The sequence below is a fragment of the Empidonax traillii genome, unplaced genomic scaffold (genome assembly GCF_003031625.1).
Source record: "Empidonax traillii isolate 1590-97213 ecotype Southwest subspecies unplaced genomic scaffold, ASM303162v1 scaffold328:size603334, whole genome shotgun sequence".
NCBI lineage: Eukaryota > Metazoa > Chordata > Aves > Passeriformes > Tyrannidae > Empidonax > Empidonax traillii.
Window position 1 is genome coordinate 300728 of NW_020955521.1, and position 25167 is coordinate 325894.

At 40.7% G+C, this 25167-nt stretch overlaps 1 protein-coding gene and 1 long non-coding RNA gene across 6 annotated transcripts in view; one reads left to right on the forward strand and one right to left on the reverse strand.

Moving 5' to 3' along the window:
* The window catches only part of LOC114061339 (DNA repair protein RAD51 homolog 2-like), a 307326-nt gene that overhangs the window by 42740 nt on the left and 239419 nt on the right, over window positions 1-25167 (reverse strand). For 2 of the 5 annotated variants that reach the window (XM_027891730.1, XM_027891728.1), the window contains one exon: window positions 257-452. The exons of the other annotated variants lie outside the window; for them this stretch is intronic. In XM_027891730.1, coding sequence (XP_027747531.1) covers window positions 316-452 — 137 coding nt within the window. In that variant the 3' untranslated portion in view covers window positions 257-315. Of the gene's footprint in view, window positions 1-256; window positions 453-25167 lie in introns of those variants that run through there. 5 annotated transcript variants of the gene reach the window in all.
* Window positions 7429-11421, forward strand: LOC114061342. The gene is made up of 3 exons (XR_003572097.1): window positions 7429-7626; window positions 8745-8862; window positions 10468-11421. It is a non-coding gene; the product is annotated as an uncharacterized LOC114061342 (long non-coding RNA).

The following is a 25167-nucleotide window of genomic DNA, read 5'->3' on the forward strand; positions in this document are numbered from 1 at the left end:
CTCTGTTATGAGCTGTGGACACTCGTGCTTAACTGTGCTTAACTCTCTCCAAATTCATGAGGTGATGAGGTGAATTAGGAAGGGATGTGTGGCCTATGCTTCTGTGTTGTTCAGAGGCTTTTATTATTAAGTCACTTAAATTAACTTGAAAAAAATACAGGTTCAGAGTAAAGTGCAGCCCCATACATACAAAGAACAGTATTTGGTTTTAAAGTTAGTCTTCAAAGAGATAAAAGAAGAAGAATGCTTCAACAGATTTTTGAAAAACAATGTCATCATTTATTCTTTTCTTTGGGGAGTTTCCACTGGTCCTTTCTATACATTGGATGTATTGCTTGAAGTCTCTCCAGTAGTGCTAGGTAAAGTATCTTTCAAGGCAGTGCTCCTCACTCGTATGGGCTGCAGGGCAGGATTGGTTCCTTCCCAAATTAAATTTCTTTGACCCTTTCCATCTGAAACACACAATAAAGACAGACACCTCAACCTCAATATTTACAGTTCGAATACATTTTCTAGAGTTAAACAGTGCACAGCTTATACCAATATATTTTCCAACTAATAGCAAATTTCTTTGGATTAAGAGGAAATATTATGGCTCCACTCCACGTGCTTTATTAACACCTAGGCTGAAACCAGAGCCTGCTTCCTAACCAGTATGAGCTGCTCCTCCTCTAATCTTAGTCCCATGTCCATGTCGGGCTTTGGGATGAAGCTCTCTATGTGAATACAAGATATTATATTATTGTGATTAGACATGTAATAAATGGACTGCTATTTGTGAAAGGAAATAATAAAAAACCAAAGTGAAAGCCTTCCTGATCAACCTTCAAGCTGATGGAAAGAACACAACTGAAGAAACACACACAGTTATCAGGATCAAAATATCCAAGCTACTAATCACCAGTCAGATCATGTCATGTCCTCATGTTTGCTGCTATTAACTGCATTGCAAGGCATCCCAGGCCTATTCAAAGATGCACTTCTTTTCCAGTCTCTACAGATGACCCATTGAGACAAGCTCCATTGTAGCACACAGAGCCCTCAGGTGCCTGAAGGACTCTGCAGAACAGCCAGTTCATACCTGGGCTGATTCCTATTGTTCTATAGCAAAGCTTTGAAGAAAGTCAATAAAGCTGAAAGGAGGAGAGTGAAAGGCAGGGTATTTCATGGCAACAGGCCATGACGTTATTAATATTAACAGGGGTGATATTGTGAAAGAAACACAAGGCTTATTACACAGGTTGTCAAAGGAAGATGTGTCTCAGTCTTCCTCCTCCTCTGCTCACTTGTTTGTTTCTGTTAAACCATGATGTTTAAAAAAATCATAGGAATTCTGGAAGTCTGTTTAACACCACTGCTTTTTGAACAGCATCACCCAGGAATTCCAGGCCAAATGAGTCTCAGATTTTGTAAAGCAGCTGACTATAGTTTTCAACTACAAATATACTATAGATTTTTTTCTGGTTTACAGTAAGGTACATTTTCCACCAAACAGAGTTTGTATAGGAAGTTTAGTTGCACTTTTAGTGGAAGTATGACACTACTACCCATCCATCCTCACAAATTAAAAAGCATAACACAGGTTGTTTTTTTTTTTTTTCACTGCTGTTTTTCTAGAAGAACTACTAGTCACTAACAGGTATTGAACAGTTCCCATTGATTTTGTGTGGAACAGCATTACCCAGTTGTATCCTCATGTGAAATAGCTTGATGCAACATAAAACTGCTTAGATTTCTATACAAGCTCTAAATCAATCTTTTTATCTTCTCTGAGTGATTCAGCTGGTGGAACTGGCCTACTGGTTACACATGTAACCCTTTCATGGGGCTAGAAGCCATTGCAAAGTTATTCGTACTGAATGCATGCAAATCAACTTTAGTTCCAGGTAGTCTGGGAGAAGTTTGAGGGGGATTTCCCTGGTTTATGTAATCATCTGTTGCTTCTTAGCTTCCTCTATTCACATAGCCAGGAGACATAAGATTGACACTGCTGGTAATTTCTCAAACTCAATTTGAAAGCAAAGACAATGTGCTTAGTGACCTAAAAGCAGTCCTGTAGCTTTTGGTAAATCCTCAGATGCTGGTTCGACGATGATACCTGGAATGAAGGAGGCCTGAAAGAGCAGTAGGGGAATAACTCAGAGGGTAAGGACTGCACTTACTGGCATACTTTGAAAATGGTTGGAAGCCAAGGAGATCTGTATGCTATCCCCTCAGGTATAACTCTGGCCTACTCACAGCACTAATTTCTCATTTCTCAGTCCATACAGAGTGCTGCACCTTGCACTCATCTTACCACGTGCTTAGGCATATCCAGTCCCACTAAAGATAGTCACTGAAATGACAGGCTGACAGGCAGGTAGGAGAAACATCTTGTCTGCTAGAAACTCAAGGAGAGCTCTGGGCTGCTAAGTCCAGGCTGCTTCTGATACCCAGGTAAGCCTGCTCAGGGCTCGGCTCCCTACCCAGTATATCATGCTGTAGACATTGTGGTGTTACTATTCCAATTTGGAAGATTTATAATTCAGCAGCTATCCAGATTCTGAGAAATGCACTTACCAAAACCCAGAGCTAAGGGAAATACAACATGTGAAGTAAGCACGGTGGCACTGAGAAGGAAGGAAATCTCCCTGCACTGCACTGATAAAAGCATAAAAGATATACTGTGTTCAAGCTGGACAATCTGCAACTTGGAAAACACAGGCTAGATGAAGGAAATTCAGCTCAGAGGCCCTCGGGACTGAATCAGTCTGTTAAAATGCTTTGTTGGTTTTATTTATCACTACTTAATTAGGATGCTTGACCAACACACTGGAAAGATAGCAACTGTTAAATATTCAACAAGCTGACCTTTCAGTTACAATATTACAATTCTGAATAAAGTTCATGGAAAGTTTGTCCTTCCTAGGTACTCCAACAAAGCCAAAGGGAATGAGACTGGGCCAAAAAAAAGAAAAAAAAAAAAAAAAAAAAAAAAAAAAAAAAAAAAAAAAGAGTAAGAAAAAAGTAGGGCAGTACTGTGGAGACCTGCTTAAAAATCCAAGTCTTGCCATAGGCTCATTGAGTGGTCTTGGGCAAGTTGTTTCCTGCCCTGTGCTTCAATTTTACCCATCTGTAAAAAGAGTACAACAATGCTGACCTTCCTTGTAAATTGTTGAGATGAATAGCTAGAGAAGCAGTAAATACGTTATTAATTACTTATTACTATTTCTGAGGAAGAAAAAGCAAAGAGAAGAAGCCATTAATCTTTCAGAGTTTTCTTGATCCTCATAAAAAATAAAAAAAGCATGACATTACACGAATTTCGTGCAATAGAAACTTTTGATAAGTCACCTTTAAGAAGAAATAGTGGGTACACAATTAAAAGAAAGTTTAAAGTGAGCAAACACTCAGGAAAATGCTCCAGATGATAAAATGAGTTAGGCTGCAGAACAGGCTCCCACAGGAAGCGGTGAAATCCCCATTGTTTGAGGCATTTGAAACTGAGTTCTTCAAAGTGCTGGTATTTATAATACAAGAGGTCATTCTGCACTGCCTCAAAGTATAGCAGCATTGGGATGGCCTGAGAGAACTTCACCTGCCATTTATCCAGTTTTAAGAGGATTCTTGATGCTTTGACTATGGAGAGCTGTAGACTCTCTTTTTACCAATATCCTACTTGAGGGAAATCTGCCAGAGAGTAACTACACTGTGTTTTTGCAGGAGATGGATTTACCAATCCTTAACAGATCCTTCACATTCGTACTTCTGATGTCTGAACTTAAAGTGTCCAACAGGGGAAAAAAAGCCCCCCATTCTCTGAGAATTATAGTGTGCATCCTACTATTTATTTCCTGTATTACCATCTAAAGAGAAACTGGGTGGCTAGATTTTTACAAGCAGTGGTTTGCAGAAGAAATACCATGATTTTAATGGGAACCAAATGAGTAATCATTACGTAAATGGCATTATGAGACACAGAACTGATGCTGAAATGTTAAATGCTTGGGTCAAACTTCTCAAAATGGGAACTGGCAATGGCATGCTGGAACACTGGGGTTTCTTCACACTCAAGATACTACTGCAGACATTTCCCACTGCTGCTAACGCTGGATCAGCTCCTCTGGAGATAGCTGTGGAGGGCATCTGACTGCTTCTGCTGTTACTAGCTTTAAATCTTAAGACCTTCTCTGAAACCCAAATTCAGAGCTTTGGGCCAGTTTTATTGATAGAACTTGGTTAACTGGTTGGATCAGGGAGAGCAAGAAAACTTCTTGAAAGAAGCTAGAATTAGAGTTTTAAAACCTTCATTTCCTCTTGATTTCATACCTGCTAGTATACAAAAATAAGATGTTAATTGATTCAGTTGGTATATGGGCACTAGTGATCCTGTCTTACTCTATTCACTTGGGCAGGACAGCCACGGAGTGCTCCTGATCCCTCTCAGCCCTTGGACAGGAACGCTGTGCCCGGAGCAGCAGGGCTGTGCACCCCCTTGTGCACGCTTTGCCTGCCGCCTCTGCAGAGGAGGGCCGGCACTGCCTGCATGCTGCCCTGTTCCTGGCCAGAGACGCAGCAATTTCCTCAGGAATGAATCATGGACAAAAACCCAAACAACAGCTATTTAAGAAGTTTTCTTCTCCCCCCGCACTGTCCTCACCAGTATCATATTCCTGACAGTTTATTCCTCAAGAATTTAGTCATCTAAGGTTTCAATGACTCATGTCATGAACCTTCCACCCATTTCCTGGAAAGAGTCTTGCAAGGTCCTCTACACCTCTTGTCATTTTCCTTGAGGGTCTCAGTTCTCACAACATTTTTATACAGTTCAGCTTTCCTTCATTTTTGGGGTAGAGGGGGGAAGTAAAAATACCTTGAGTGCACCCAAATTTACAGTGTAACCAGAAAGCAGTGTGGTGAAAAATATTCAGAAAACAAAGACAGGCACTGAACCAGAGAATCTTTTTTGGAAGTAGTTGCCTCTTAGGCTGAAATCTGGTTAGAAGAAAAGGAGCTGCTCTATAAAGTGCTGTGTGGTCCAATACAGTCATGAATTTACCAGGGCTGTACCCTGTAAAATGAAAATGAGAAAGATTTGAGGGCTCTCTCAGATCATTGCCTGGGTAGGTGTGACTCACCCTGGGCAAATGCCACTGATGACAAATACCCTGACAAAAAATATTGAATGAATTGGGCTGGATGGGAACCAAAGTAATCATTTTACATACTTGGGCCAATCTGAAAGACACTTCTGTGTAGAAAACAACTGCTTCCTTTTCCTGATGAAAGTTCAAAAGCTGCTCACAGACAGCTTGAAGGATACTTCAGCAAACTCTGATCCCAGTGGTACTGTGCCAACAGCAGACAGCTTCCCGGACATCAGTGATGCCTACACCATATACCTCCTAGCCCAGTTAAGTTACAGTTAAAATGGGGAGTAAGGGTTTAGTGTTTTTGTTAAAATATCAAGAAACACCTGAGAGTGTGAGCCCATCAACTCATTACCAAAGGGTGAAACAGCTCAGCAGCAGTGCCAGCGCGTGCTTACAGACCTACCCCTTCCATGTCTCAGTCAGCAGAGTGAGCATCCTGACGTACACTAACATGCAGTTGAGATAGTTGAGGAATTTGCAGATCTGTCTGCTGAAAGGACCAGCATATCCAGCGTTCTTGTAGGATTATTTCAGTGCTCAATTATACCAGTGTAACTGGTATGTATACTGGTGTGTGTGCATATATATATATATATATATATATATATATATATACACACATATATACACACACACATGTCAATATATATATACTGACAGGCATCAGAAGCCTATTCCCTTTAAAGGGATATGGTGTCAGGCCAAAGTTGGCCCAACATTCTTCTTATTAAACAAAAATAAACTTCTACAAGCCCTGATTCCACCAGAAATGTTTCCGTGATTTATTTTAAGAAGAGAACATTCCCCTGCAGTGTTCACCACAACCCAAACATTGCAGCACTGTGCAAGAGCATGAGAATGGGAGAGGACACTTTAGGATCTATTTTCACTGCTCCTGAAGAGAAATAAAAAAGTAAACAAACAGAAAAAGCAGTGACAAATAAATTTTATTTTAGTGGTACCTGTATTGTTATCTATAGGATGGCTAAGGAGAGCAGACTTGAAGTGTGCAGGCTCTTCCAGTGATTCCTACAGGACATGTGACTAAGTGTGTGATGGGGACTTGTGGGAGCCATCTACACTGTAAGGAAGAGATTTATTTTTCTTTGGTTGATCCTTCCTGCTCCTCACACTTTGCCTTTCACATCTGAGAATCTGAACAGCAGACTAGAAGAAATTGCCTCACTGTTTTCAAAGCTAGATAATCTGGGCAAGCTATCCAGAGAACATCTGTGGAAGAGCTCTTAGATGCTTGGAAGTAATGGGAAGAATACTTCCTCTAAATATCTGGAGCCTTCTGTTCTACAGAAAGGGGCACCAGCTCTCAGTGCTACTGCTTGTTTCTTTGCTCAAATTTGCAAAAAGCAGCAAGCATTAGAACTAAAAAAGGGTATATGTTGAGAGAAAGAACTAATAAGGAAGCACATAGTTTCCTGACACAGCTATTGACTGCATGCACACGCACACGCATGCAGACATGTACACACAGCACACAGCTCCTTAGTCTGAAAGGTCTGCGTACTGAGGAGAGAGAAAAAAAAGTGAGTGAATCTTATCCAGAAGGGACTATATAGACTGATCTTGTGGCAGATTAGTGATTTCACCAGAAAGTTTTTGGAAGCCATAAACAGGAAATGGTTAAGTAAAAACAGGTGGAACATGCTGATTGCAGGAAAAACGCAGGAAATTGCTGAGTGTCTGAATGGATGCAAAAAAAATGCTCTTCTGCGCAGGCCTTGGCAGTCACTGTACATTTACTCTGCTTTCTCCCGGTCCTCCCTCAATACCCTTATCTCCCCAAACTGCAAAGTCTCAAAGTCTGCAAACACCTTTTGCTTGAGTAATCTGCTCTCCTTGAATTTTGAAACCAGTTCAGGAGAGTTGGGAGGTTCTGCTTCGAAGGCAAAAGACAAGAGGGGACTCACCTACTTTGACAAGGATGAGTCAGAAGCACCCAGCAGTACCCACTGCCTGCCAGGGCCTTCAGGTGAGCCAGAACAGCATCTTGGCTACTACCACAAATGTTGAGTTCCCAAGTGTATTTAGCATAATAGTTAATCAGAGAAACATTACTCCTATTGCCCCTTCTATTCAAGGGGACTCCCAAAGCACTAAGCTGTAGAGATCATTCTCCATCTCTACTGAAACACAGTCCCTTCTGGGACAGAGCACTGCAGCTGTTTAATAGCTCACAGCAACATCACACAAGCAGATGGAAAAGAAAGTGAAATGTGCAAGAGGCATTCTTTCCACTTTCTTTCTAACCCTTCTTTTCTCTCCTCTTTGTCCACAGCAATTTGTGCCAATTCTAGACAACTCCAGATGTGTGTCTTTCCCACCAGTATCTGCAGAGACTTGGCCCTGGAGACAGACTTACGCTTGCCAACAGGCAGCCTCCCTGTGCTTTCAGACCCAAGGGTCGAGTTCCTGCTGCCACACTCTCATCCCTGGCTGTGCTGCCAGATGTGCTGCAGGATGGAGGGCAGACGTGCTGGTAAGGAACAATTCTGCTTTCTTCTAGACGAGTATGGTGTTGATATAAAATTATTTAGCATAGACAAGACACTCTTGCCTTCAAAGTATACTAAACAGTCACATTAATGATCTGAGGAAAGTTAAGAAAGAAGTACATGGATTAGTTTGATCATTTTGATCTTGTCCACATTTTAAGTATTGGATGGTAAAGCTGTGTTGGCAAACTCTGCTCTTAGATATTTTTCCTCCTCTCCTAGAATTAAAATCTATATCTTATATTCTGACCAAAGAAAACACTAATGGCAAACTGGCTTCTATGTAGTTACATCTGCAAAAACAAAAAGTTTTTTCTGGCAGCGAAATCTTGCAAAGAAATCCTGATCTTTTTTTGACGTTGTTATTTTGGCCAAACTTACGAGGTCTTATTGCAAGTTCAAACATAAGCTGCCTTTTCTATATCTTTTAAAACAGCGAGCTACTATATACAACCTAATATTTTTGAAGTTCAAATTCCTAAATCCTAGTCTAGACAGAGCCTTTGAGAGTAAGGTTCAAATTCACCCTGAGCAGTCATCAATATCCCACACTTCTGCCCAGGTCATACCTTCCTGGGAATGTCCCGAGAAAAGCTGTGATCAGACTCTGGCACTCTATACTGCCACTCCCATGGAAGGAGAGAGGGGGCACTGCCAGGGAGTGGTTGGTGTGAAACCTTCTGCAAGCACTACCACACTCCTCTAAGATGCCATGGGGCATAAGTGCACAGAGAGGATGTGTGCTATCAAATTCAGGTGGATGACAGGACAGCTTCAGAGAGCTAAACCTTGGCACTGACCTTTGGGAAAAACCAGTCTGTGATTCATACTGTGATTCATACATCTAAAAAACTGAGAGAAAATAATTGGAATGAGCTGAACAAAAATAAACAGGTGTCTCTTTCCTGTTCCTTTCACAGTTTCTGCTTCCCTGCACTCTCACCCACTTTTTTTTCCCACTTAAGTTGTTGAGAAAAACAGCAGGAATGAGGTTCCTGGTATAATTACAGTTTGCTGACAAAATAGCAGCCTGCAGCAGTGATTCTTTTACTGCTAGAGACAGATGTTGCTGAGGTCTAATCACAGTCTTCCCACTAACCAGGCCCTGAGTCTAATCTGTCATCAGCTGAGAGGCCGCTGGCTCCCGCCGTGCCTGTGAACCGAAGCTGCTCTGTTTGTTCCTCTCCCCTCGTCCTGAGCCAGGCAGTGCCAGAAGGAGGGTATGTTTCCATTCACTCCTTGCCCTTGATACTACAGCGATACGACAACTTCAATGTGCTGCTTATCTCTCCTCCATGCCTACTATCAGGGCCTTTCAAAGCCTCGCTGGAAAGCGCTCAAGTGGTTGTTTTCAACTTGCAGTGCATAGTGACTGCAGTTCAAAAATAAATTTAAGCTAAGTTGAAGGAGAGGCTTAATGAGAACAGCCTGTAGCTAATTCCTCCTTCCAAAATGTATGGTATTTTCTGCTTATTAAGAGAACAAGGCTGCACTCAGTGATGGATCATATAACCTCCGTATGTTAATAACAACAAAACCCAAAAGCTGATGAGCACAGAATCAGGAGGAAGAGAGAAAAGCAGAACTGGGTATACTGAAAAAAGTCAGGAAACAGAATACATGTGGGAGGAGACTGAACAAATCTCTCCTATGTGTTACACAGAGATGCCATTGCCATCAAATGTTTTGTATCTGACATTCAAAGTGCATCAGACCACATCTTTGAACTTCTCTGTGCTAGTGAAAGAATCTTGAAAAACAACAGACGTCACCAGCTCAGAAGTGCCCCTGTCAGACAAAAGTCACCATGGTACTGGATTAACATCTTTAAATTGGATTCTGGTCATGGAAGGAAACTGGCTGAAGAAGTCTGTTTCAAAGGCATGTTACTGCAGCATGAGTGAATCAGTGAGAACTAGGGAAGTTCTTAAGCTGGTACCCACCTTACAGCATCTGTACAGTTAACAAGTGCCCTGAAGTAGCAGAGGAGACGCTAGGTTGGGGAGGTGTGGACTAAACATCTGTGTTTCGCATAAGTAGCTCTTAAGCAAGGCATAAAGGAACAGAGTAGGTCGTAATTTCTGGTCAGGAGGAAGGGCATATTAAACAAGCTGACTTTCTGTAGCAGCCTGTGGCCAACTCAATTTCTTCTTCAGCTTTTTCTGAATCTGAAGTATGGTAGCTGGGCACACAGTATAATACTCACCAGATCTCGCCAGTAAAAGTGTTACAGAGCAGCATCTCAGCCACTGACAGACCGAGAGAAACAGAAAGCACAGCACGATGAATCAGAAAAGAGGGAAGGAGTGACTCATACAGGAAGAAAAACAAAGCAAAGATGAACACAGAGCATAAGCGAAGCGGCAGACTGTTGGCTGTAAATCAGTTTTCTTGCACTCAGAAGGGTGGGCATTATGATGAGAGAAGCTGTACTTGACAGCAATGGAAGTCCAAGGAAGTTTGATTAAGATTAAATGGCAGTCACAGGCCAAAATAGAAAAGAGGCTCTAAGGTTAAAATAAAGATAGGAAGTGACTAAGTAGGTCAGAAACTGTGGGTAATGAGCCGCATAGATTAAGTGGGACTTGGAGCAACTGAGGTAGCCCTGCTAATGATAAGTGATAACACTTACAATGTCACCAAGTTTAACAAATCTGACTCTGAAACCACCTTCAAGGCCTAGATAGCAAATCAGAGATTGCTGAGTCCTAATAGTATCTATATCAGAGTAGATCCTGTATGTGTTTTAAAAAGAGATCAGTTTTACAGTCACTTTTTGACCTTCCCAAGCTTCCTGTAAATAGTGTGCTGTTTTGTCTGAACAGGATTTCTTCTTAAGGAGCTGGGAAAAATGAACCGACTAATAGAAATGGTGAGACTGAGATTGGCTACTGCAGGTTGAAAAGACAGATGCAATGGAGAAACTCCTTTCCACTCCTCAATTCAATAAGTCTTTGATTCGCTAGCTTTGTTCACATCCAGGGCAGCCAGAAGAGAACAGTCACCTTGTATTTTTGTACCTGATGAGAAAACTCCAGATTGTATGTGTGCACTGGGACAGTTCAATGTGTGTCTATTCCAACTTCAAAGAGGCTTTCAATGCTCTTTGAGATGTAGGGTGTGAGGAAGGGTGAGAACTGCTAAAGCTAGCCACATCCTCATTAAATCTTTGCCCTCTCGGAGCAAGCATGCAAGTGGAGAGAATAGATGATATGCATGAGCAACTGAGCATCTGTGATCTCATGACCTTTGACTGTTGTATTATGGGAAATGTATTCTTTGGTTGCTATGCTTTTCTAATTCATTTGTATTTTCCTTCAGTGACTCCCTTGTATTTTCTTTGGTGCTCCCGTGTAACGGTTTCAAGGAACTACAGATATCTCCAAGTTAAGCATGCATACAATAGCTTTAATTAAATGTTTGTGAGTATCCCACAGTAAAGCAAGGGAAAGCAAACAGTTTTGTACGCACTTGTACCTATCCCTTCTGAGCCCTGGCTGGGGTGGAGGCGTTTGCACCATTGCCCTTTAAGTCTATTTCCAAGCTGTGAAATGAAGGCAATCAGGTCCCACTGCTCTGCACGTAAGCGCTTCAGGAATTTCACTCCCATTAAAAAGCTACAGATCACCTGTGAAAGGTACAATGCTAAAACCTTTCAGACTAGGCAAGAAGAAATAAAAATAAATTAGGGGAGATGTTTCATTACTCCACTTACAAAACAGGAGAATGAGGCTAAAAATATCCTTAACAATTTCTTAAAATACACTAAAATGCTGTAGGGAAGAGTAGCATGAAAGTAAAGGCATTGGTCTTCAATACTCTGAAATCAATCTTTTTTATTCTCTGTGTCATTGGCAGAGTCTCGGTGCCACCCTTCATGACAGATGATGAGGATGATGATGATGATGATTATTTTAGATGGGGATCTTTGCTTCTTTTACAAGTAGTTAACTACATTTTTTATGTATAGAAGAAAGCTGCAATGAAATTTGTTTTCATTTCAGGCATTTAAAATACATATACATGAGGTAAATGAAATTTGGAAGGGGAACTTTCATCATGCAAAGATGGAGGAATAAGAAACAGAATGCAAAGGTTATTTGTCAGTTCTTTTGAGTCAAATACAAGACAATTTTACAGCATGTAAAGTAGTGAGTCTGTTTAGAGGAAGAATCTTTCTTTCTCTTGTATGATATGGAAGAGTTTGCGGTATCTGCAAGGATAACCAAGAGGCCTAACACTAGTGATTACTGCTAATGCATAGGAATAGTATGAAGTACTTCTCTTAAGTTTTTCAGTGACTGACATCACTATTATTTCAGAGTTGATATAAAGTAATTTTAAAACACTTTGACCTAGCTGTACATATTTTATTGCAAATCTGTCCATTACTTCTCAGTGGCTCCCAGAGACAACATACATCAGAAAATACAAGTATAATTGTAAGAGAATAAAGAACCCATGCTTCTAACACTGACTGGGGCTATTTCCCCACCTGATACCAGAGGCATTGCCAGTTTTTGCAGTCTGATGTGCTGGATTTGGATGGAGGCTGCGCAGAGCAGGGGCTGGCCTAGGTTTGCTGGAGCTTGAGCAGCAGAAAGGGAACAGAAAGCATGGGTTGTTTCCCTCACATAGCAAGGCACGAACAACAATAGGGTTATCTGAGAAGATTGAGAACTGCTGACATTAGAAACATGAACTGGCAGCTGCAAAGAAGAGTAGGAGTGGGATGAAAAGCAGTCCCACAAAGTGAAGGAGGAAAGGAGGCCAGGGAGGATCTAAAATTGGGAGCAGCTAACAAATGTTGACAGAGATGTCTTTCCTCAAGGGCCTGATCCTAAGCACATTCAGGCCAACTTAAAGATTTCTACACAGATTTTTGAGATACCTTTCGTGAAGATTTCTGCTCTTTGCCCCTCTCTTAAGATATAGTCTGCAATTCAGCTGCATCTTCAGGAAATGGTTCTGAAAAATACACTTAGTTTTGATGATGGCTGAGAGTAAAGAACATTTATTCTGAGGGTTGTGTGAAGAAGGATTTACACTTCACCCTCCTTCATCTCTGCCATGTCTGACTGATGCCTGTATTCCAGCCCATCAGTTCGGATAACCCAGCGACTGTTGCAAGAATGGTGCACAGAGGGCATGTTTTGTTTTCCCTCTGGGAACTTTAAGGTAGGCCTTAGCCAGTGACTATAGAAGCCTTGCACGGCCTGCTGTTGCCTTTCCAAGTTTCTTATTCAATAGCACATTTTTTTTCTTATTTTTAAATGCTTGCTGGAGTCTTAAGACATTTTTAACTTAACAATAAAACACCTGCATTTTATTAAGACTTGAGACTTAAGTTCCTCCTCCCTCAGTTTTACTGAAGTGTTGCCATTACTTGGGTTAACTCTTTCATAGTCAGTTTTGCTGTGAAAGTGAAGTTACATATCTGCTACATACAACCCATTTCCACAGTCCTACACTCTATTTGGAGGAAAGGAAAACCAGCTCTGAGACAGACCCAGAGAGCTCCATCCAGTGCTGACTGGCAAGGGGTGCAGAACCCCTAAGCAACAGCTGCAGAGGCTACACCCTGCTTAGCACAAGAGCCCTGCAGTAACACGTCTGCTGGCAACGTAAAACTTTAAACTGAAACGTCCTTACCAGCCACTTCTGTTTCAAGAGTGAGATCTCTTGAGTTGTACCGTAGAAACTCCATTAAACTAAATGGAAAAATGTATTATTTTCACTGTTCCTTCCCTTTTCTCATTGAATTGTCTTAAATGAGAAGCAGAACAGCACTGTACAGTGATTTTTATGCCTGGATGTCCAAGCGTGTTATTATCCCTATATTAAATTAGGAAAATGGCAGTGTGTTCCCAGATTCATGTAGCAGTTTAGTAGAAGGGCTGATAAATTCAGTTTTCAGTGTACTAAGCAACTGCCTTATTACCCAATTAATGTAACTTTTTGATAAGCAACTATTTGCCAAGCCCACTTCACACACATCACAGAAGCATTGCACTGCAAAGAGCAACAACTGCTAGCTATTTTACCAAGTATGATCACTGAAGACAGGAGACAGAAACTTAATGCAACCAGACAGGGACTGACGATCTGTACACCATCAGTTGTGATTCCATCTCTTTTGCTATCTATGTGTTTATGGGCACGTAAACTTATTTTTTTATGACTCAGCTTCCTATCTACGCAAGAGAGAGAGTAGTTCTTCACAGTCAGCAGGAGAATCAAGAGGTCATAGATTTCTGAGGTTATTCTGAGTTAGTCATTCATCTTAGGACTTTAGTGGCATAACACAGGAATAATTGTACTAATATGCACCAGATTTGCATGGAGATAACAGGTACATCAGAGGTTCAGAGGTTTGAAGACACTCAAATACCATGGCTACAGAGCCATACAAATTCTTAGAATAACCAGGTAGGTAGATAATTAGAAAAATATTAGTTGGTACCCAGTATATATTACCAGAATAATTAATTCAATAGGTTGTTATTATTTATTATACAGTCTGATGCATTAGAAACTGGTGTGATTTATACTAATACATCCCTACAACACTAGTATAGGAAAAACTATCAAATATAGTGGCACTCATAAAAGGAAATGTACAAAGTTTATGCTACTCTTGTAAACAAATAATTTCCATTCATTCATACATACCAGTATATGATTTCAAATCTGCATAGGTATCAATAATAATTAGAAATGGCCTTTATCATATGGCAGAGATAGTTTTAGGGACATAAAAAACTATTGCTATTGCATAGAATGTGATATGATGCGGAGATCCAGTAGACTGGCACATGTAGCAGTGAAAGTCATATTGTGTGAGAGTAGCAGACAGCCCCTACGACCTACTGCTAGCTCTGACCACGAAACAGGGAGTATATGCTTGTGTGCCCATGGAAGAGCACAGCTTGCCTTGCCTGCTATTTGGAAAGATAAAGGCTGAACATCATTTATAAAGGTAATTTATAACAGATTTTTTTACATTTGAGTGATGACTCTGAAGATTCTTACTTTTCCATTCAGTGTAACTATGCATAAACAATCATTCTGAATTGCTTTTAAAAGTATATGTAAACAGCCTTTCAAAGTCTCTCTTAAAACAAATTGGTGTAAATCTCACTTTTTTTTGAGTTTACACCCTTTAACTAGTATTAGGAAGCTATGATTTATATTGTTGTGTAGATCACATCTGCTCATAAGCTGTGGTTTGAAAACACTGCACATCTGTGGTATGAAATGTGTGCAAATTAGAGAATTATATGACATTACCAGTCACTTACATGCAAATGTAAGCAATGTATGCTTCATTTTCTGTGTAGTATTTGAAATCATGTTATTATGTAGCATAAACTACAATCATCTACTGTCTGCTTAGACAGCAATCCAAACAGAGATTTGTAATCCCTTTGCAATCATTTTCACACAGCCATATACTCATGTATCCCAGTCAGGAATGTAAGTTACAAACTGTTATGTGCCTTGAAGCATGCTTATGGCTCTTCTTTATAGGTGGCCTGGTCACCACACTCATTACTTTTGAGTAAATAAAAGGCAGCGTTTCATATTTTGGAGCTGAGCTTGTTGATAAAAGAGGTATTTTCTTTGCAAGCAATCTGGGAAAGCAGAGGTTTTTCAGCTTTACTTTCGTCATGTATTTGTGGCTTCTTTTTGAAGTTAGTACCAGATTGACCAGAGCCAGCACCTTATAATCCAGGATCTGGAAGCAGGCAATGGGAGCTGATATAGTCAATCAGTCAGTGTCTTGCAACATTATGAAGGGGGTTGTTCCCTATTACAGGTTTGCTGTATTTTTCTTCCTCACAGTGTCTCTAAAGAGAGTATCAGCAAGATTTTCTTCCTTCTGTTTCATAGACTTGTTCCTATTTTCATGTCTTTTTACATAAATTCTTTTAAAATCTAGAAATAGGAATGTTCTGCTTTCAATTTTAAGTTTACTTCTTTTTAGTCTTGACTGTATTTTACTTTAGAAAACTACTTCTAAAAAACTAATCAGAAGACCCAACACTACTTATAAGCACCATTAATGAAGCCTGACAAAACAATTGTGCAGAAGCTACTATCATCTTTACTTTTCATAATAAATTACAGATAAATGAATACATGACTCATCAAGGTTGTATAATAAATTAATGATAGCAGCTGAAAATGTAGCTTAGGAACTTTGACACCCACACTCCTGATAAAATGATATGCCCTGAAAATACCAGGACTGTCTCAGACCAACTGTAGCCTACCAACATTCCTCTCATATGACTGAAGCGTTTTTAGGCCATGAAAATTAAAGAAAAGGAAAAATAATGTAAATCAGTGTCTGACTCTACATTGTTTTCCCCTTCAAAGTTAAGACTTTTTCTTTTTCTTGTTTTAATTTTTTCTTACAGTAGATATTGGCAGACTAAAAGTTGAAATAAAATAGGAAAAAATAACAAGCATATTTTGAGTGATTACTCAGCTGGGGTCCTTTGTGACAGGAAATGCAGCTGTGTGACTAATGGGCCCGACTTTCTCTTGGCTTCCTTCCCCCTTCAAAGATCTTGTTTATTGCCCCAGCCAATTTTTTTTTTTTTTTAAATTGCTAGAAGCTAGAATTTTCCAGGAAAAAAAAAAAATCTTTGCAAGAGGCAAAGGCAGTAAATCTTACAAAGATCAAGGGCTGCAGAGCTCTCCCCCATCTACTCCTTTTAGCCTTCCAGGCTCTTGAGTCACGTCATATCTTCCCCCACTCTGCGCGGAACATGTGTCTAGCAGATCTTTCTTCTTTGGTGAGCGGAGGGAGTATGTGAATCACATTTACAGCATTTAACCCTGGTATTCATAAAGGAAGCTCTAATTCCATTAAGGAAACCAGGGGTCTCCTAAGCCTTTTGCATTTTGTCTTTTTTTAAATTATTTTTCCTCACTCTCTCTCTTCTTAACAGCAGTTGTGTGCCCATACTCCATAATGACATGGCTGTTAAGTGTGAGCTATTGAGATTTGACACCATATAGTCCCATTAGTAAGGGGCCATGGAGTTTTAAATGTTCTTTGCCTTTGGCCTGGTTTGTAAGTCTGCTTTGTTGAGCTTCCCAGGTAACGGCAGATAGGCCAGGACCTGAACCTCCCCTCAACTGGAAGGGAAGAGGAACTGTGCATCCAAGCTTCTTAGCAGGCCCTTAATTAGCAGACCTTGTAATTCAGTGCAAAGAAACCCTGAGTTTCCTCTCAGTAATGGACAGTGTTGGGCATATGGTTGGAGAGAGTGCCTATGCAAGCAGGGTCCTGTCATATTTGGAGATGCACATCCTGAAGGACAGTGGTACTGAGCTCTATGGAGGGGCACAGTGGGCTAAGGGAGGTGTCTGAGCTGTGAAGTGCTCCCAGCAGCAGTGCCAGCACCAGCTGTGCCACAGAGGAAACAGGTAAAACTTTGGACTAATGGTGGGTTTATTTCTGCAAGGAGGTTAAAACTCAGACAGACAGACAGGTACAAAATAGCCTCAAAAAACATGATGTATGAGAAGTGGGAGCCATTCTTCAGCCTTCTCTAAGGCCCTTCTCTTTGGAAAGCTGAGGTATCAAGTAATTGAAAAAGAGTTTGAGGGCTGCTCTGCAATCTACAACACTGGCATGGTTTCCTGTGCCCTGTAGCAGAGACTAAAAAAGGAAGTGCGCATATTCATTACTATAAACTGCACAGAAGAACCATCAGAATGGGCATGCTAAAAAAAGAGATTAAACCTTTGCTTATGAACAGGCCTAAAAGAATTGAATACATGTGTAGAGAGGGATCATTTTCCACTACCTACAAGAGGAAAAATCTCTGGGGAAGTGGCTGATGCCAAATATTTTCTTACGCTTCATGTGTCAAGGGTCTGGCAGAATCCCTTAAAAAAACAAAGCACGCATTTTGTGCAAATTGAGAATCACAGTTCTGGTGATTTGGATTGCTTCACCAAACTTGAGACATTTCTCCAAAAATACGGCAGATGTTTGATGATGGACCAAGTTTTCAGCATTTACATAGATCAGCAGAAAGAAATAACAGAATAACACATTAAAAGGCTTCAGATCTGTCCTGAAAAGAAACTGAGCTGGGTTAGATAGAAAAAAATGTTAATTTCTCAAAACAGCTCTAAAATCCTGGACAAGCTATACAGTGAAGTTAGAGAGGAGCTAGACTGGGTGCAGAAGTGGTGATCACAAGGATTCATTGGAATAGGAGCTGCGTGTGTAACCTGGTTACATGACCTGAGAGAACATCAGGGCACTGCTGTAACAAGACTGGTAGTAGGCTTTGACTACAAAGTTTAACAGTTCCAGAGACTGAAGGATAAAAGGGATGCAGCCTCGAGGTATATTAAAACTACCCAAAACAGAGCTGTCTCCAGAAAAGAACTAGCCTAACCCTCTTGCAGCTATATGGTCAAAACTGTAGATCAGTAATTTCTGTGCAATGAATGCTAAGAAAAGCTGAGTGTCTGTACATTTGGATAGAGAGAAAAGATTTGGCACTTGTCCATGAATGTAAAAAGTTTTTTTTTTTTCTTAATGAGAAGACTGTTTTAGAAAACCGACCATAACCCACTTACTGCGACTGCCAAAATCGCCAGGCAAAGCCCCCTCTACTCATGAATACAGGACTTTTTTTTTTTTCAGTTATAAATTTATGATTTGCAGATTGGGAGGGAATTGGCAGGTTCAAACTTAATCCCTAGAGCATTTGATGAAAAACCAGTGATGCAAAATCCAGAGCTAGACTTTGTAAGTGATAATTTGCTTCAAAATTTTTGCTCGTGATGGGAATAAAACCCTGTGGAAAGTACATGTGTCTGTCACTGAGAATATTCTCAGACTTGTTGCTGACTTCAGGTGAAGTATGACTAATGTATCCTGGCTAGGAAAAATTATATAACCTCCCTTGATTCCCATTTGTACTTCCCTGAGGTAATCTTACTATAAGCTAGTACAACTGAACAGGCAGAGGAAAATAAGATTTAGCTCTACCAATCTAGTTCCATTATTCCTAATCAATGAGTTGATAGGAAGTAGTGCCAAAACAAACCGGTTACTAATCAGAAAAAGTGTGGCATTAGGCTGTGATCTGGTTTAGGTCTGTTATATCCGGGTATCAACATGGAACACATGAAGTCAGTCAACCACTGACATTTTGCTTGATAAAAAAACCCCAAAAACCAAAAACCCAAACTATTTTCTTTCTTGTAGTCTTTCAATTCCCTAACATCTTCAAGGGTGTTATCGGAATCATGAGGGTTTTAAAGAGTAAAGAAACAGTCAAGGCACAAAAAAACTTAGAATAGCATAACCTGCTTCCCTGGCAACTGTAGCTGTGATGTTCCACTTCCAGAGATGAAAGCGACACTGCCCAGTCCTCAGGATCCATCGAGCACAGTTTGTGTGATGCTGGTTGCAACTATTTGCCATTGCATATCAGCACAACTTGTCTGAATTTTATCCTGGAAAACTCTGTGACTTTAGAACCTCTGGCATTAATAACTGCCCTTTCCAGTCTGAGAATCTGATTGAGGTGATACAAAGTTCTTATTTTATTATGAACAGCTGGATGAAACCAGATGCATAATAACACAAATCCTTCACAGCCAGCTTAAGCACTGGATGCAGAATGAAGACAACTGCATTTGAGCCATGGGAAAGTAATCGATTTATAAACAAACTTCTCCTGCACTTTGAGATGAAAGCACTACACAGAATCAGTTTAATTCACTCTACTTAAGCAACAAACTCTTATTTCATATTATTGGTTTCATGGTTTTGCTATGCCAATCACACTGGAATTCTAAATGCAACAGCAGTCTGACACGTTCAAAAAGCCAGCAAAGTAAAAAAACTTGATGGAAATTGTTCCCGTGTGTGCAGCCAGCTCATGCTCAGACACTGTTCATGTTCCATTTCTCTCTGTCCAGTTAACAAGTGGAATTAACATGGTTTTAAATTCTGGGTGTACTTTACCCAGTGTAGTAGCACGTCCTAGGCACTGTGTTCTGTTGCATGATGGTCACCTTGCATTCAGACTCCTGGCTGTCTTCACCTTCTACTCTGATGCTCTCCTGACTCTTCAGTATCTCACCTCATAAGCAGAAACAACCAACCTATATATAAACAGTTTCAAATTCTGGGACAATTTAGAGATTTTCACTCCCCTTTTGCTGAATCCTGCAAAAAGGACTAAAAGCAGCGTGTTACTTATGAGATCAAAACCACTGGACTATCTTTGCCCTGGGCAATTTTACTGAAGCTAGATGTCAGATGATGTCTAAATTAGGCACCTGCTGACTGCACAATGTAGCTGCACCCAAAATGTAATGCCACTGTTGTTACAGGTGAGCTGCATGGCCTCCTGCACCTTTGTTTCTTCACATGCAAACAGAAGCACTCAGCCATGCAACAACATGTATTGACAGTTCATTGGCATATCCGAAGACTTTGGAGATTCTTGGATAAACAGTGCACCATAAACACAAACTAGTTGATATTGTATCCTTCTCTTTTTGTGATGTCCCTCTGATACTGGTATTGTTCTCTCACTTTTCTGAGTTAAGCTTGCTTGGGGGATTTTATTTCATTTGGGCTTAAAATCTGTTTCTTTTCTCAGAGAGGATGCTGACATACACCTTTAAGCACAGCAAATCCCACACGTTCAGAAACTTCACTGCTAACACAGTGCTCCTGCTAACTGCTTCCACCTGACATTTCTCACCTTTCTTAATATACTCAACCAAGGATGGTGAGAACAATTTAATACATGTATGTTTTGCACACCTTGCAACCCCGTGCATTTTGAAGGCCAGACAGAGCATTCTCTGCCACTGCAAATGATTTTCTGTAAATGAGAAGCTTTAGTTTATAGAAAAGACCTGCAACCACATGTCTGTGTGATTGCAGATTTACAAGAAAAAGTAGAACTCCTGAACTCTTGATAGTGAGGTTTAGTCCTGTGCCTGGATACACGTTTCTGTTTCAGGAACTGAGCTCTATGTCTACGTGCCTTCAAGAGGCCTTGTGTTTACAACATCATCTTTGTTTCCCTATCTGTAATATTTGGATTACAACACTCTCCTATAATAGAAGGGTTTAGAAATGTCCATTTCTAGAAGTTTTAACAAATGTTAAATATCGGTTGTTTTGATCTTGTTCCATCACAAAGAAGCCCTGCAATTCTTCCATCCTCTGCTGTTAAAAAGATTCTCTTCTCTTGCAGTTTTTATATTATTTAATTGAATTGTACAGATTAGTTTCATGAGCTAATCTCCCTCATGTAGCTTATTTTTGCAGTTACAGAGTGGAAGAAGATGGGCATTTAGACAGTAAGTAACAATTTTGCGAGTAAAAGTGAGGGAAATGCTGACAAAAGCATTTCCATAAATAACTCTTTCCCCTCTCTGCTCTTGGAACAGTGCTGTTCTGTGATTGCTCCTCTTTCACAGTGTCTCTAGGACAGAACAGCTCACAATCAAAGAGTATCAGCAGGGCTGAAAAGCACACCCACACAAGTGGCAGGTCCTCAAGCACAACAGCTCTGTAGCTCTTGAATTTCCCACTTTGCAGCAATGATTTAACTTGGTGATGGCATTGGGAATGGATGAGGAGAAGAAATAAGATCCACAACAACAGCAGCAAGTAATGCTAATGATGACATTAATGAGCATTTGTATTAAGGTGGAATGTTTCAGGTTTGGTCGGTGGTTTTCTGTAAGGATCTCTCTGCTAGAGCACTTCCCGTACAGGGCAGAGAACTTGAGGCTGAAGGATTCCTTGAGGAGCAGGGACTGACAATGGACAGTGCTCTGTGTCCAGGAGCTGTGGACAGCTGGGGAGCCCCACTGGCTGCTGTAGCAAGAACTGGGTTCTGAGACTGGCTGGAGGCATGGCCTTGTCACGCTCTGTCCTTCATCTGTCTCCTTGAAAGCCACTCTTGGCCCATGCATTAGAGCTACTCGGAGAGGCAGGGGTTCACTTCAACACACATGCTCACACATAGCTAATGGAACTGGAATTATTGCAGCAGTTTGGATAAGAAGGAAAATATATAATGCCAGGCTGGATAAAACATTAAGACACTGTCGTCTTGATGTGGGCAGAGCTCCTGCCAGATGAAGCATTTGCACCTGGAAATCCATGAGGCAAAAGACTGATGCTGGAGCATTTGTGTTGCCATCAGCAGGGTAGCAGCTCACTCACACGTACTCAGACTCCCAAGAGGCCAGGGCTCAGGGCTTCTCAAGGAGGTCAGTCTTTTATATAGAAAAGCAAACAGTTTAGCTAATCAAGTATTTTTTTTTCTTTTCTTTTTCTCAGGCTTTTGGCATCCAGCCCTGTTACTTGCAATCTTTAATTTGTACTGTGGCTTCCTTTTCCCTGCTGCCTTCTCACTCAGTCAAATTTTCCCACACATTTATTTCCTAACTCTACCTCTACAGAGGTCTTCATTTTGTTCACACCCAAATTTATCTCAATCCTACACAAAGCTGATGGTACCTTACCATTTATTCCTGTAAATGACTGTCATCAGGAATTCATGAGCCTGAAAAGTTTATGAAAAAAAACCCTCTATTTTTGTGTTGTTACTTACAAAGTAACTTTATTCATATGCATTTACAGAAATGGATTGTGAATCAATTTAGACCCTTTTTTTGGTTATACCACTGCCTCAGTCTCAAAATTTATACACACTACTCACAATTTGGCCACAAAAAAGCCTCTTATCATACAGCTTCCTATAAGGGAGCAGATTCTGATGAAACAGAGTCATATTTTGGCAGATTTTCCCTCCCACTTCCATGATGCTAATAAAACAATGGAAAGGATAAAAGCATTTTTTCTGTTTAGCACAGCAACACAGTCCATAACACTTTGTATCATTGGTGCAGAGAAACTGATGAAGGCAACATGCAAACAAACATATGAACTAAAATCATAGCAAAATCCCAGTAAAAATGTACAGCTATCTGGTTTTTCACTTGTCAACATGGCAGAGGCTGGCTTGCTCAACAGCTGATAAGAACTCAGGAACCTGAGTGAGAATTGGGCCACCTGATCCCTAGGTTCTGCCTCATGAAATCACCTTTAAATGGTCTCTTCTGAAAAGCTGCACAGAACCCAAAGTGTTCCTTCAGTTTGCACACCCTCTAGGAGCTGCAAAACAACACCACGCTGTAACAAATGCAGAGCCTTCACCATACATGTAGATCCACCTGATCTCACATCATATCTCCTCCTTCCCTGTGGTCATTTCCAAACCCATTTCAACAGAGCTCCTGGGCCTCTGAATGGAGCTCAGGTTGGCAGGAGAGTACTTTTCAAATCACAGTGCAATCTGTGAACAGCTAACAAAGCCTGACACATATTCCCCATATTGTCACTATAACTGTTCCTCATAGCCACTTACACGCAGGCCAGAAGGGTTTTAATGAATTGCAGTAAGTGGCTAAAAGCCCTGCGAGACACTGAGCTTGCAGGCAGGGTATGTGCAGTGTGCCCTTCTGCAAGGCAGCAGATCAGCAGCCCAGGACCAGCAGACAGGACACAACAGGCTGTTACTCACTGGCGGCCCTTGCAAAGAAGTCCCTTCAATTGAACAAAGCCCCACATTAGGACGCAGATCCTGCCAAGATGTGCGCTGCGCACTCTGTGTGAGGCAGTCGGTCCAATACTCATTAATTTCAAAATCCACTACGTAAGAAAACACAGCTCTTTATAAGGTGGGACACGTTTTAAAAGAACAGTTGGTACAGATTCAACTTGTACAAAGCTGCATAGCTCCATTAAGTACCAAGGGGTGTTGCTGATTTATACCAGCTGAGAAGTTGGCCAGTACTCTTTTGGAGCCACCAACTCTCCCATTGCCAGTCAAAATGCTGGGAAATACAAGAAGAAATGAAAAATGGAGCACATTCATGTGAAAAAGCCTCGATGCAAAACAAATGTCTGCTCAGTGCACAAAAGCTGAAATAATACAGTTGTTATTGGAACTGTGCTACAATAAAACAAGCTGGATGAGTCAACCAGCAGTGTATCTAATCTCCACTGGCTGCCTTTCCGGTCCCCAAGCTCCCCATCTATTTTTATCTCTTCTTTTTTCAATATGATTTTTGGTTTACAAGCAATAAATCTACAGCTCTTGGGACCCCTGTGCGCACTCTTGTCGGCAGGCCACTCAGCATTTTGGATTTTACCTAGACAGTTTCAGCTGTAAGACCATGGAACGTGGAGGCTGGGATTCAGATTCATGAGGAACTGTGGCCCAGAGAGCACAGCAGAGGCATGTGGCATCACAAAGTTTTCTGCACTGAAGGAAGTAGGCATCACACAGGACTGTCTGAGAAGCTATAGGATGGGCTTGCTTCCAGACTTGAAAGAACACACAGATTTGGGCAGTGTTTTATCCAAGCTCCAAGATGCAGCATAGGGCACATACAGATACACATGTGATGTGCTCAGTGGTCATGCAATTGCTAGGGGAAGAGCTAGCACTAAAATGGCACTGGCAGTCAGAGTTTGCTGCTGTGCCTACACAAAAAAAATGTTCCCTTTTTTCCATGGATGGGAAATTTTTAGTGAAGCTATTTGCACCTGGACCACCTCAGAACCTTATACATTACCCATTACAGAATGTAATATTTGGAAGCTGAGAAAAAGATATCAGGGATTTCAGAATCACTGGGCAGGTGATGGGAACTATGTTCATGAAGCGAGACTTTACTGTTGTTTGTTGGCTGGGTGTGGTAGCTCTTTCTTGAGAAAAGTGTGGGTGAAATTTGGAATCACAGTACTCCTGCTTCATTTTTCTCTGTTAACCAAATTACGGTCCTAGAAATGGAGCCATTATTTTTCTAATTTTTCTTTGTTCTCTTTAATGGTTTCATTACAAAGACATACAACTAGTCACCTTGAGCTCATACATGCTGGGAAACATCTGTTAATTGAATATTAGGATAGCCAGAGTGTTATAATGGATAGAAACTACTGGGATATGTTGCTAGCCTAAAGCCTTCCCTTTCATTCCAAGAGTACGTGCTTCAGGGAGCAAGGGAGAAGAGAATATGAATTTAATTTCAGACATTCACTTTTTAGGTGCCCCTGAGGGACATACCCATTTCCTATATAAGGTTTGGTCTGTTTGCAATTAAACTCTCTTTGCATATTTCCGGATAGATTAAAAATAGCAAAACCAGCTTATTCTTGGACTTCTGGAAAAAAACAAAGCCATTGCTTGCAGGGGTTTTAAAACACGGATCAGACTCATAGATCTTGAAGGCAGAATTTGTCCATGAATTTTTTTATTCTGGATAAACAAGTATTTCCAAAAATAAAAGGTAAGAGCACATTTCTGGAACTGGAGACCTTTTAATGCAACTTAACTTTTGCAGCCTTCCTTTTTAAACAAAACTAAATGTTGATAAAAAGTTGAGTACTCATTGTACAGAAAGCTCAAGACCAGTTCAAACCTCTCCCACCCTTCTCACAA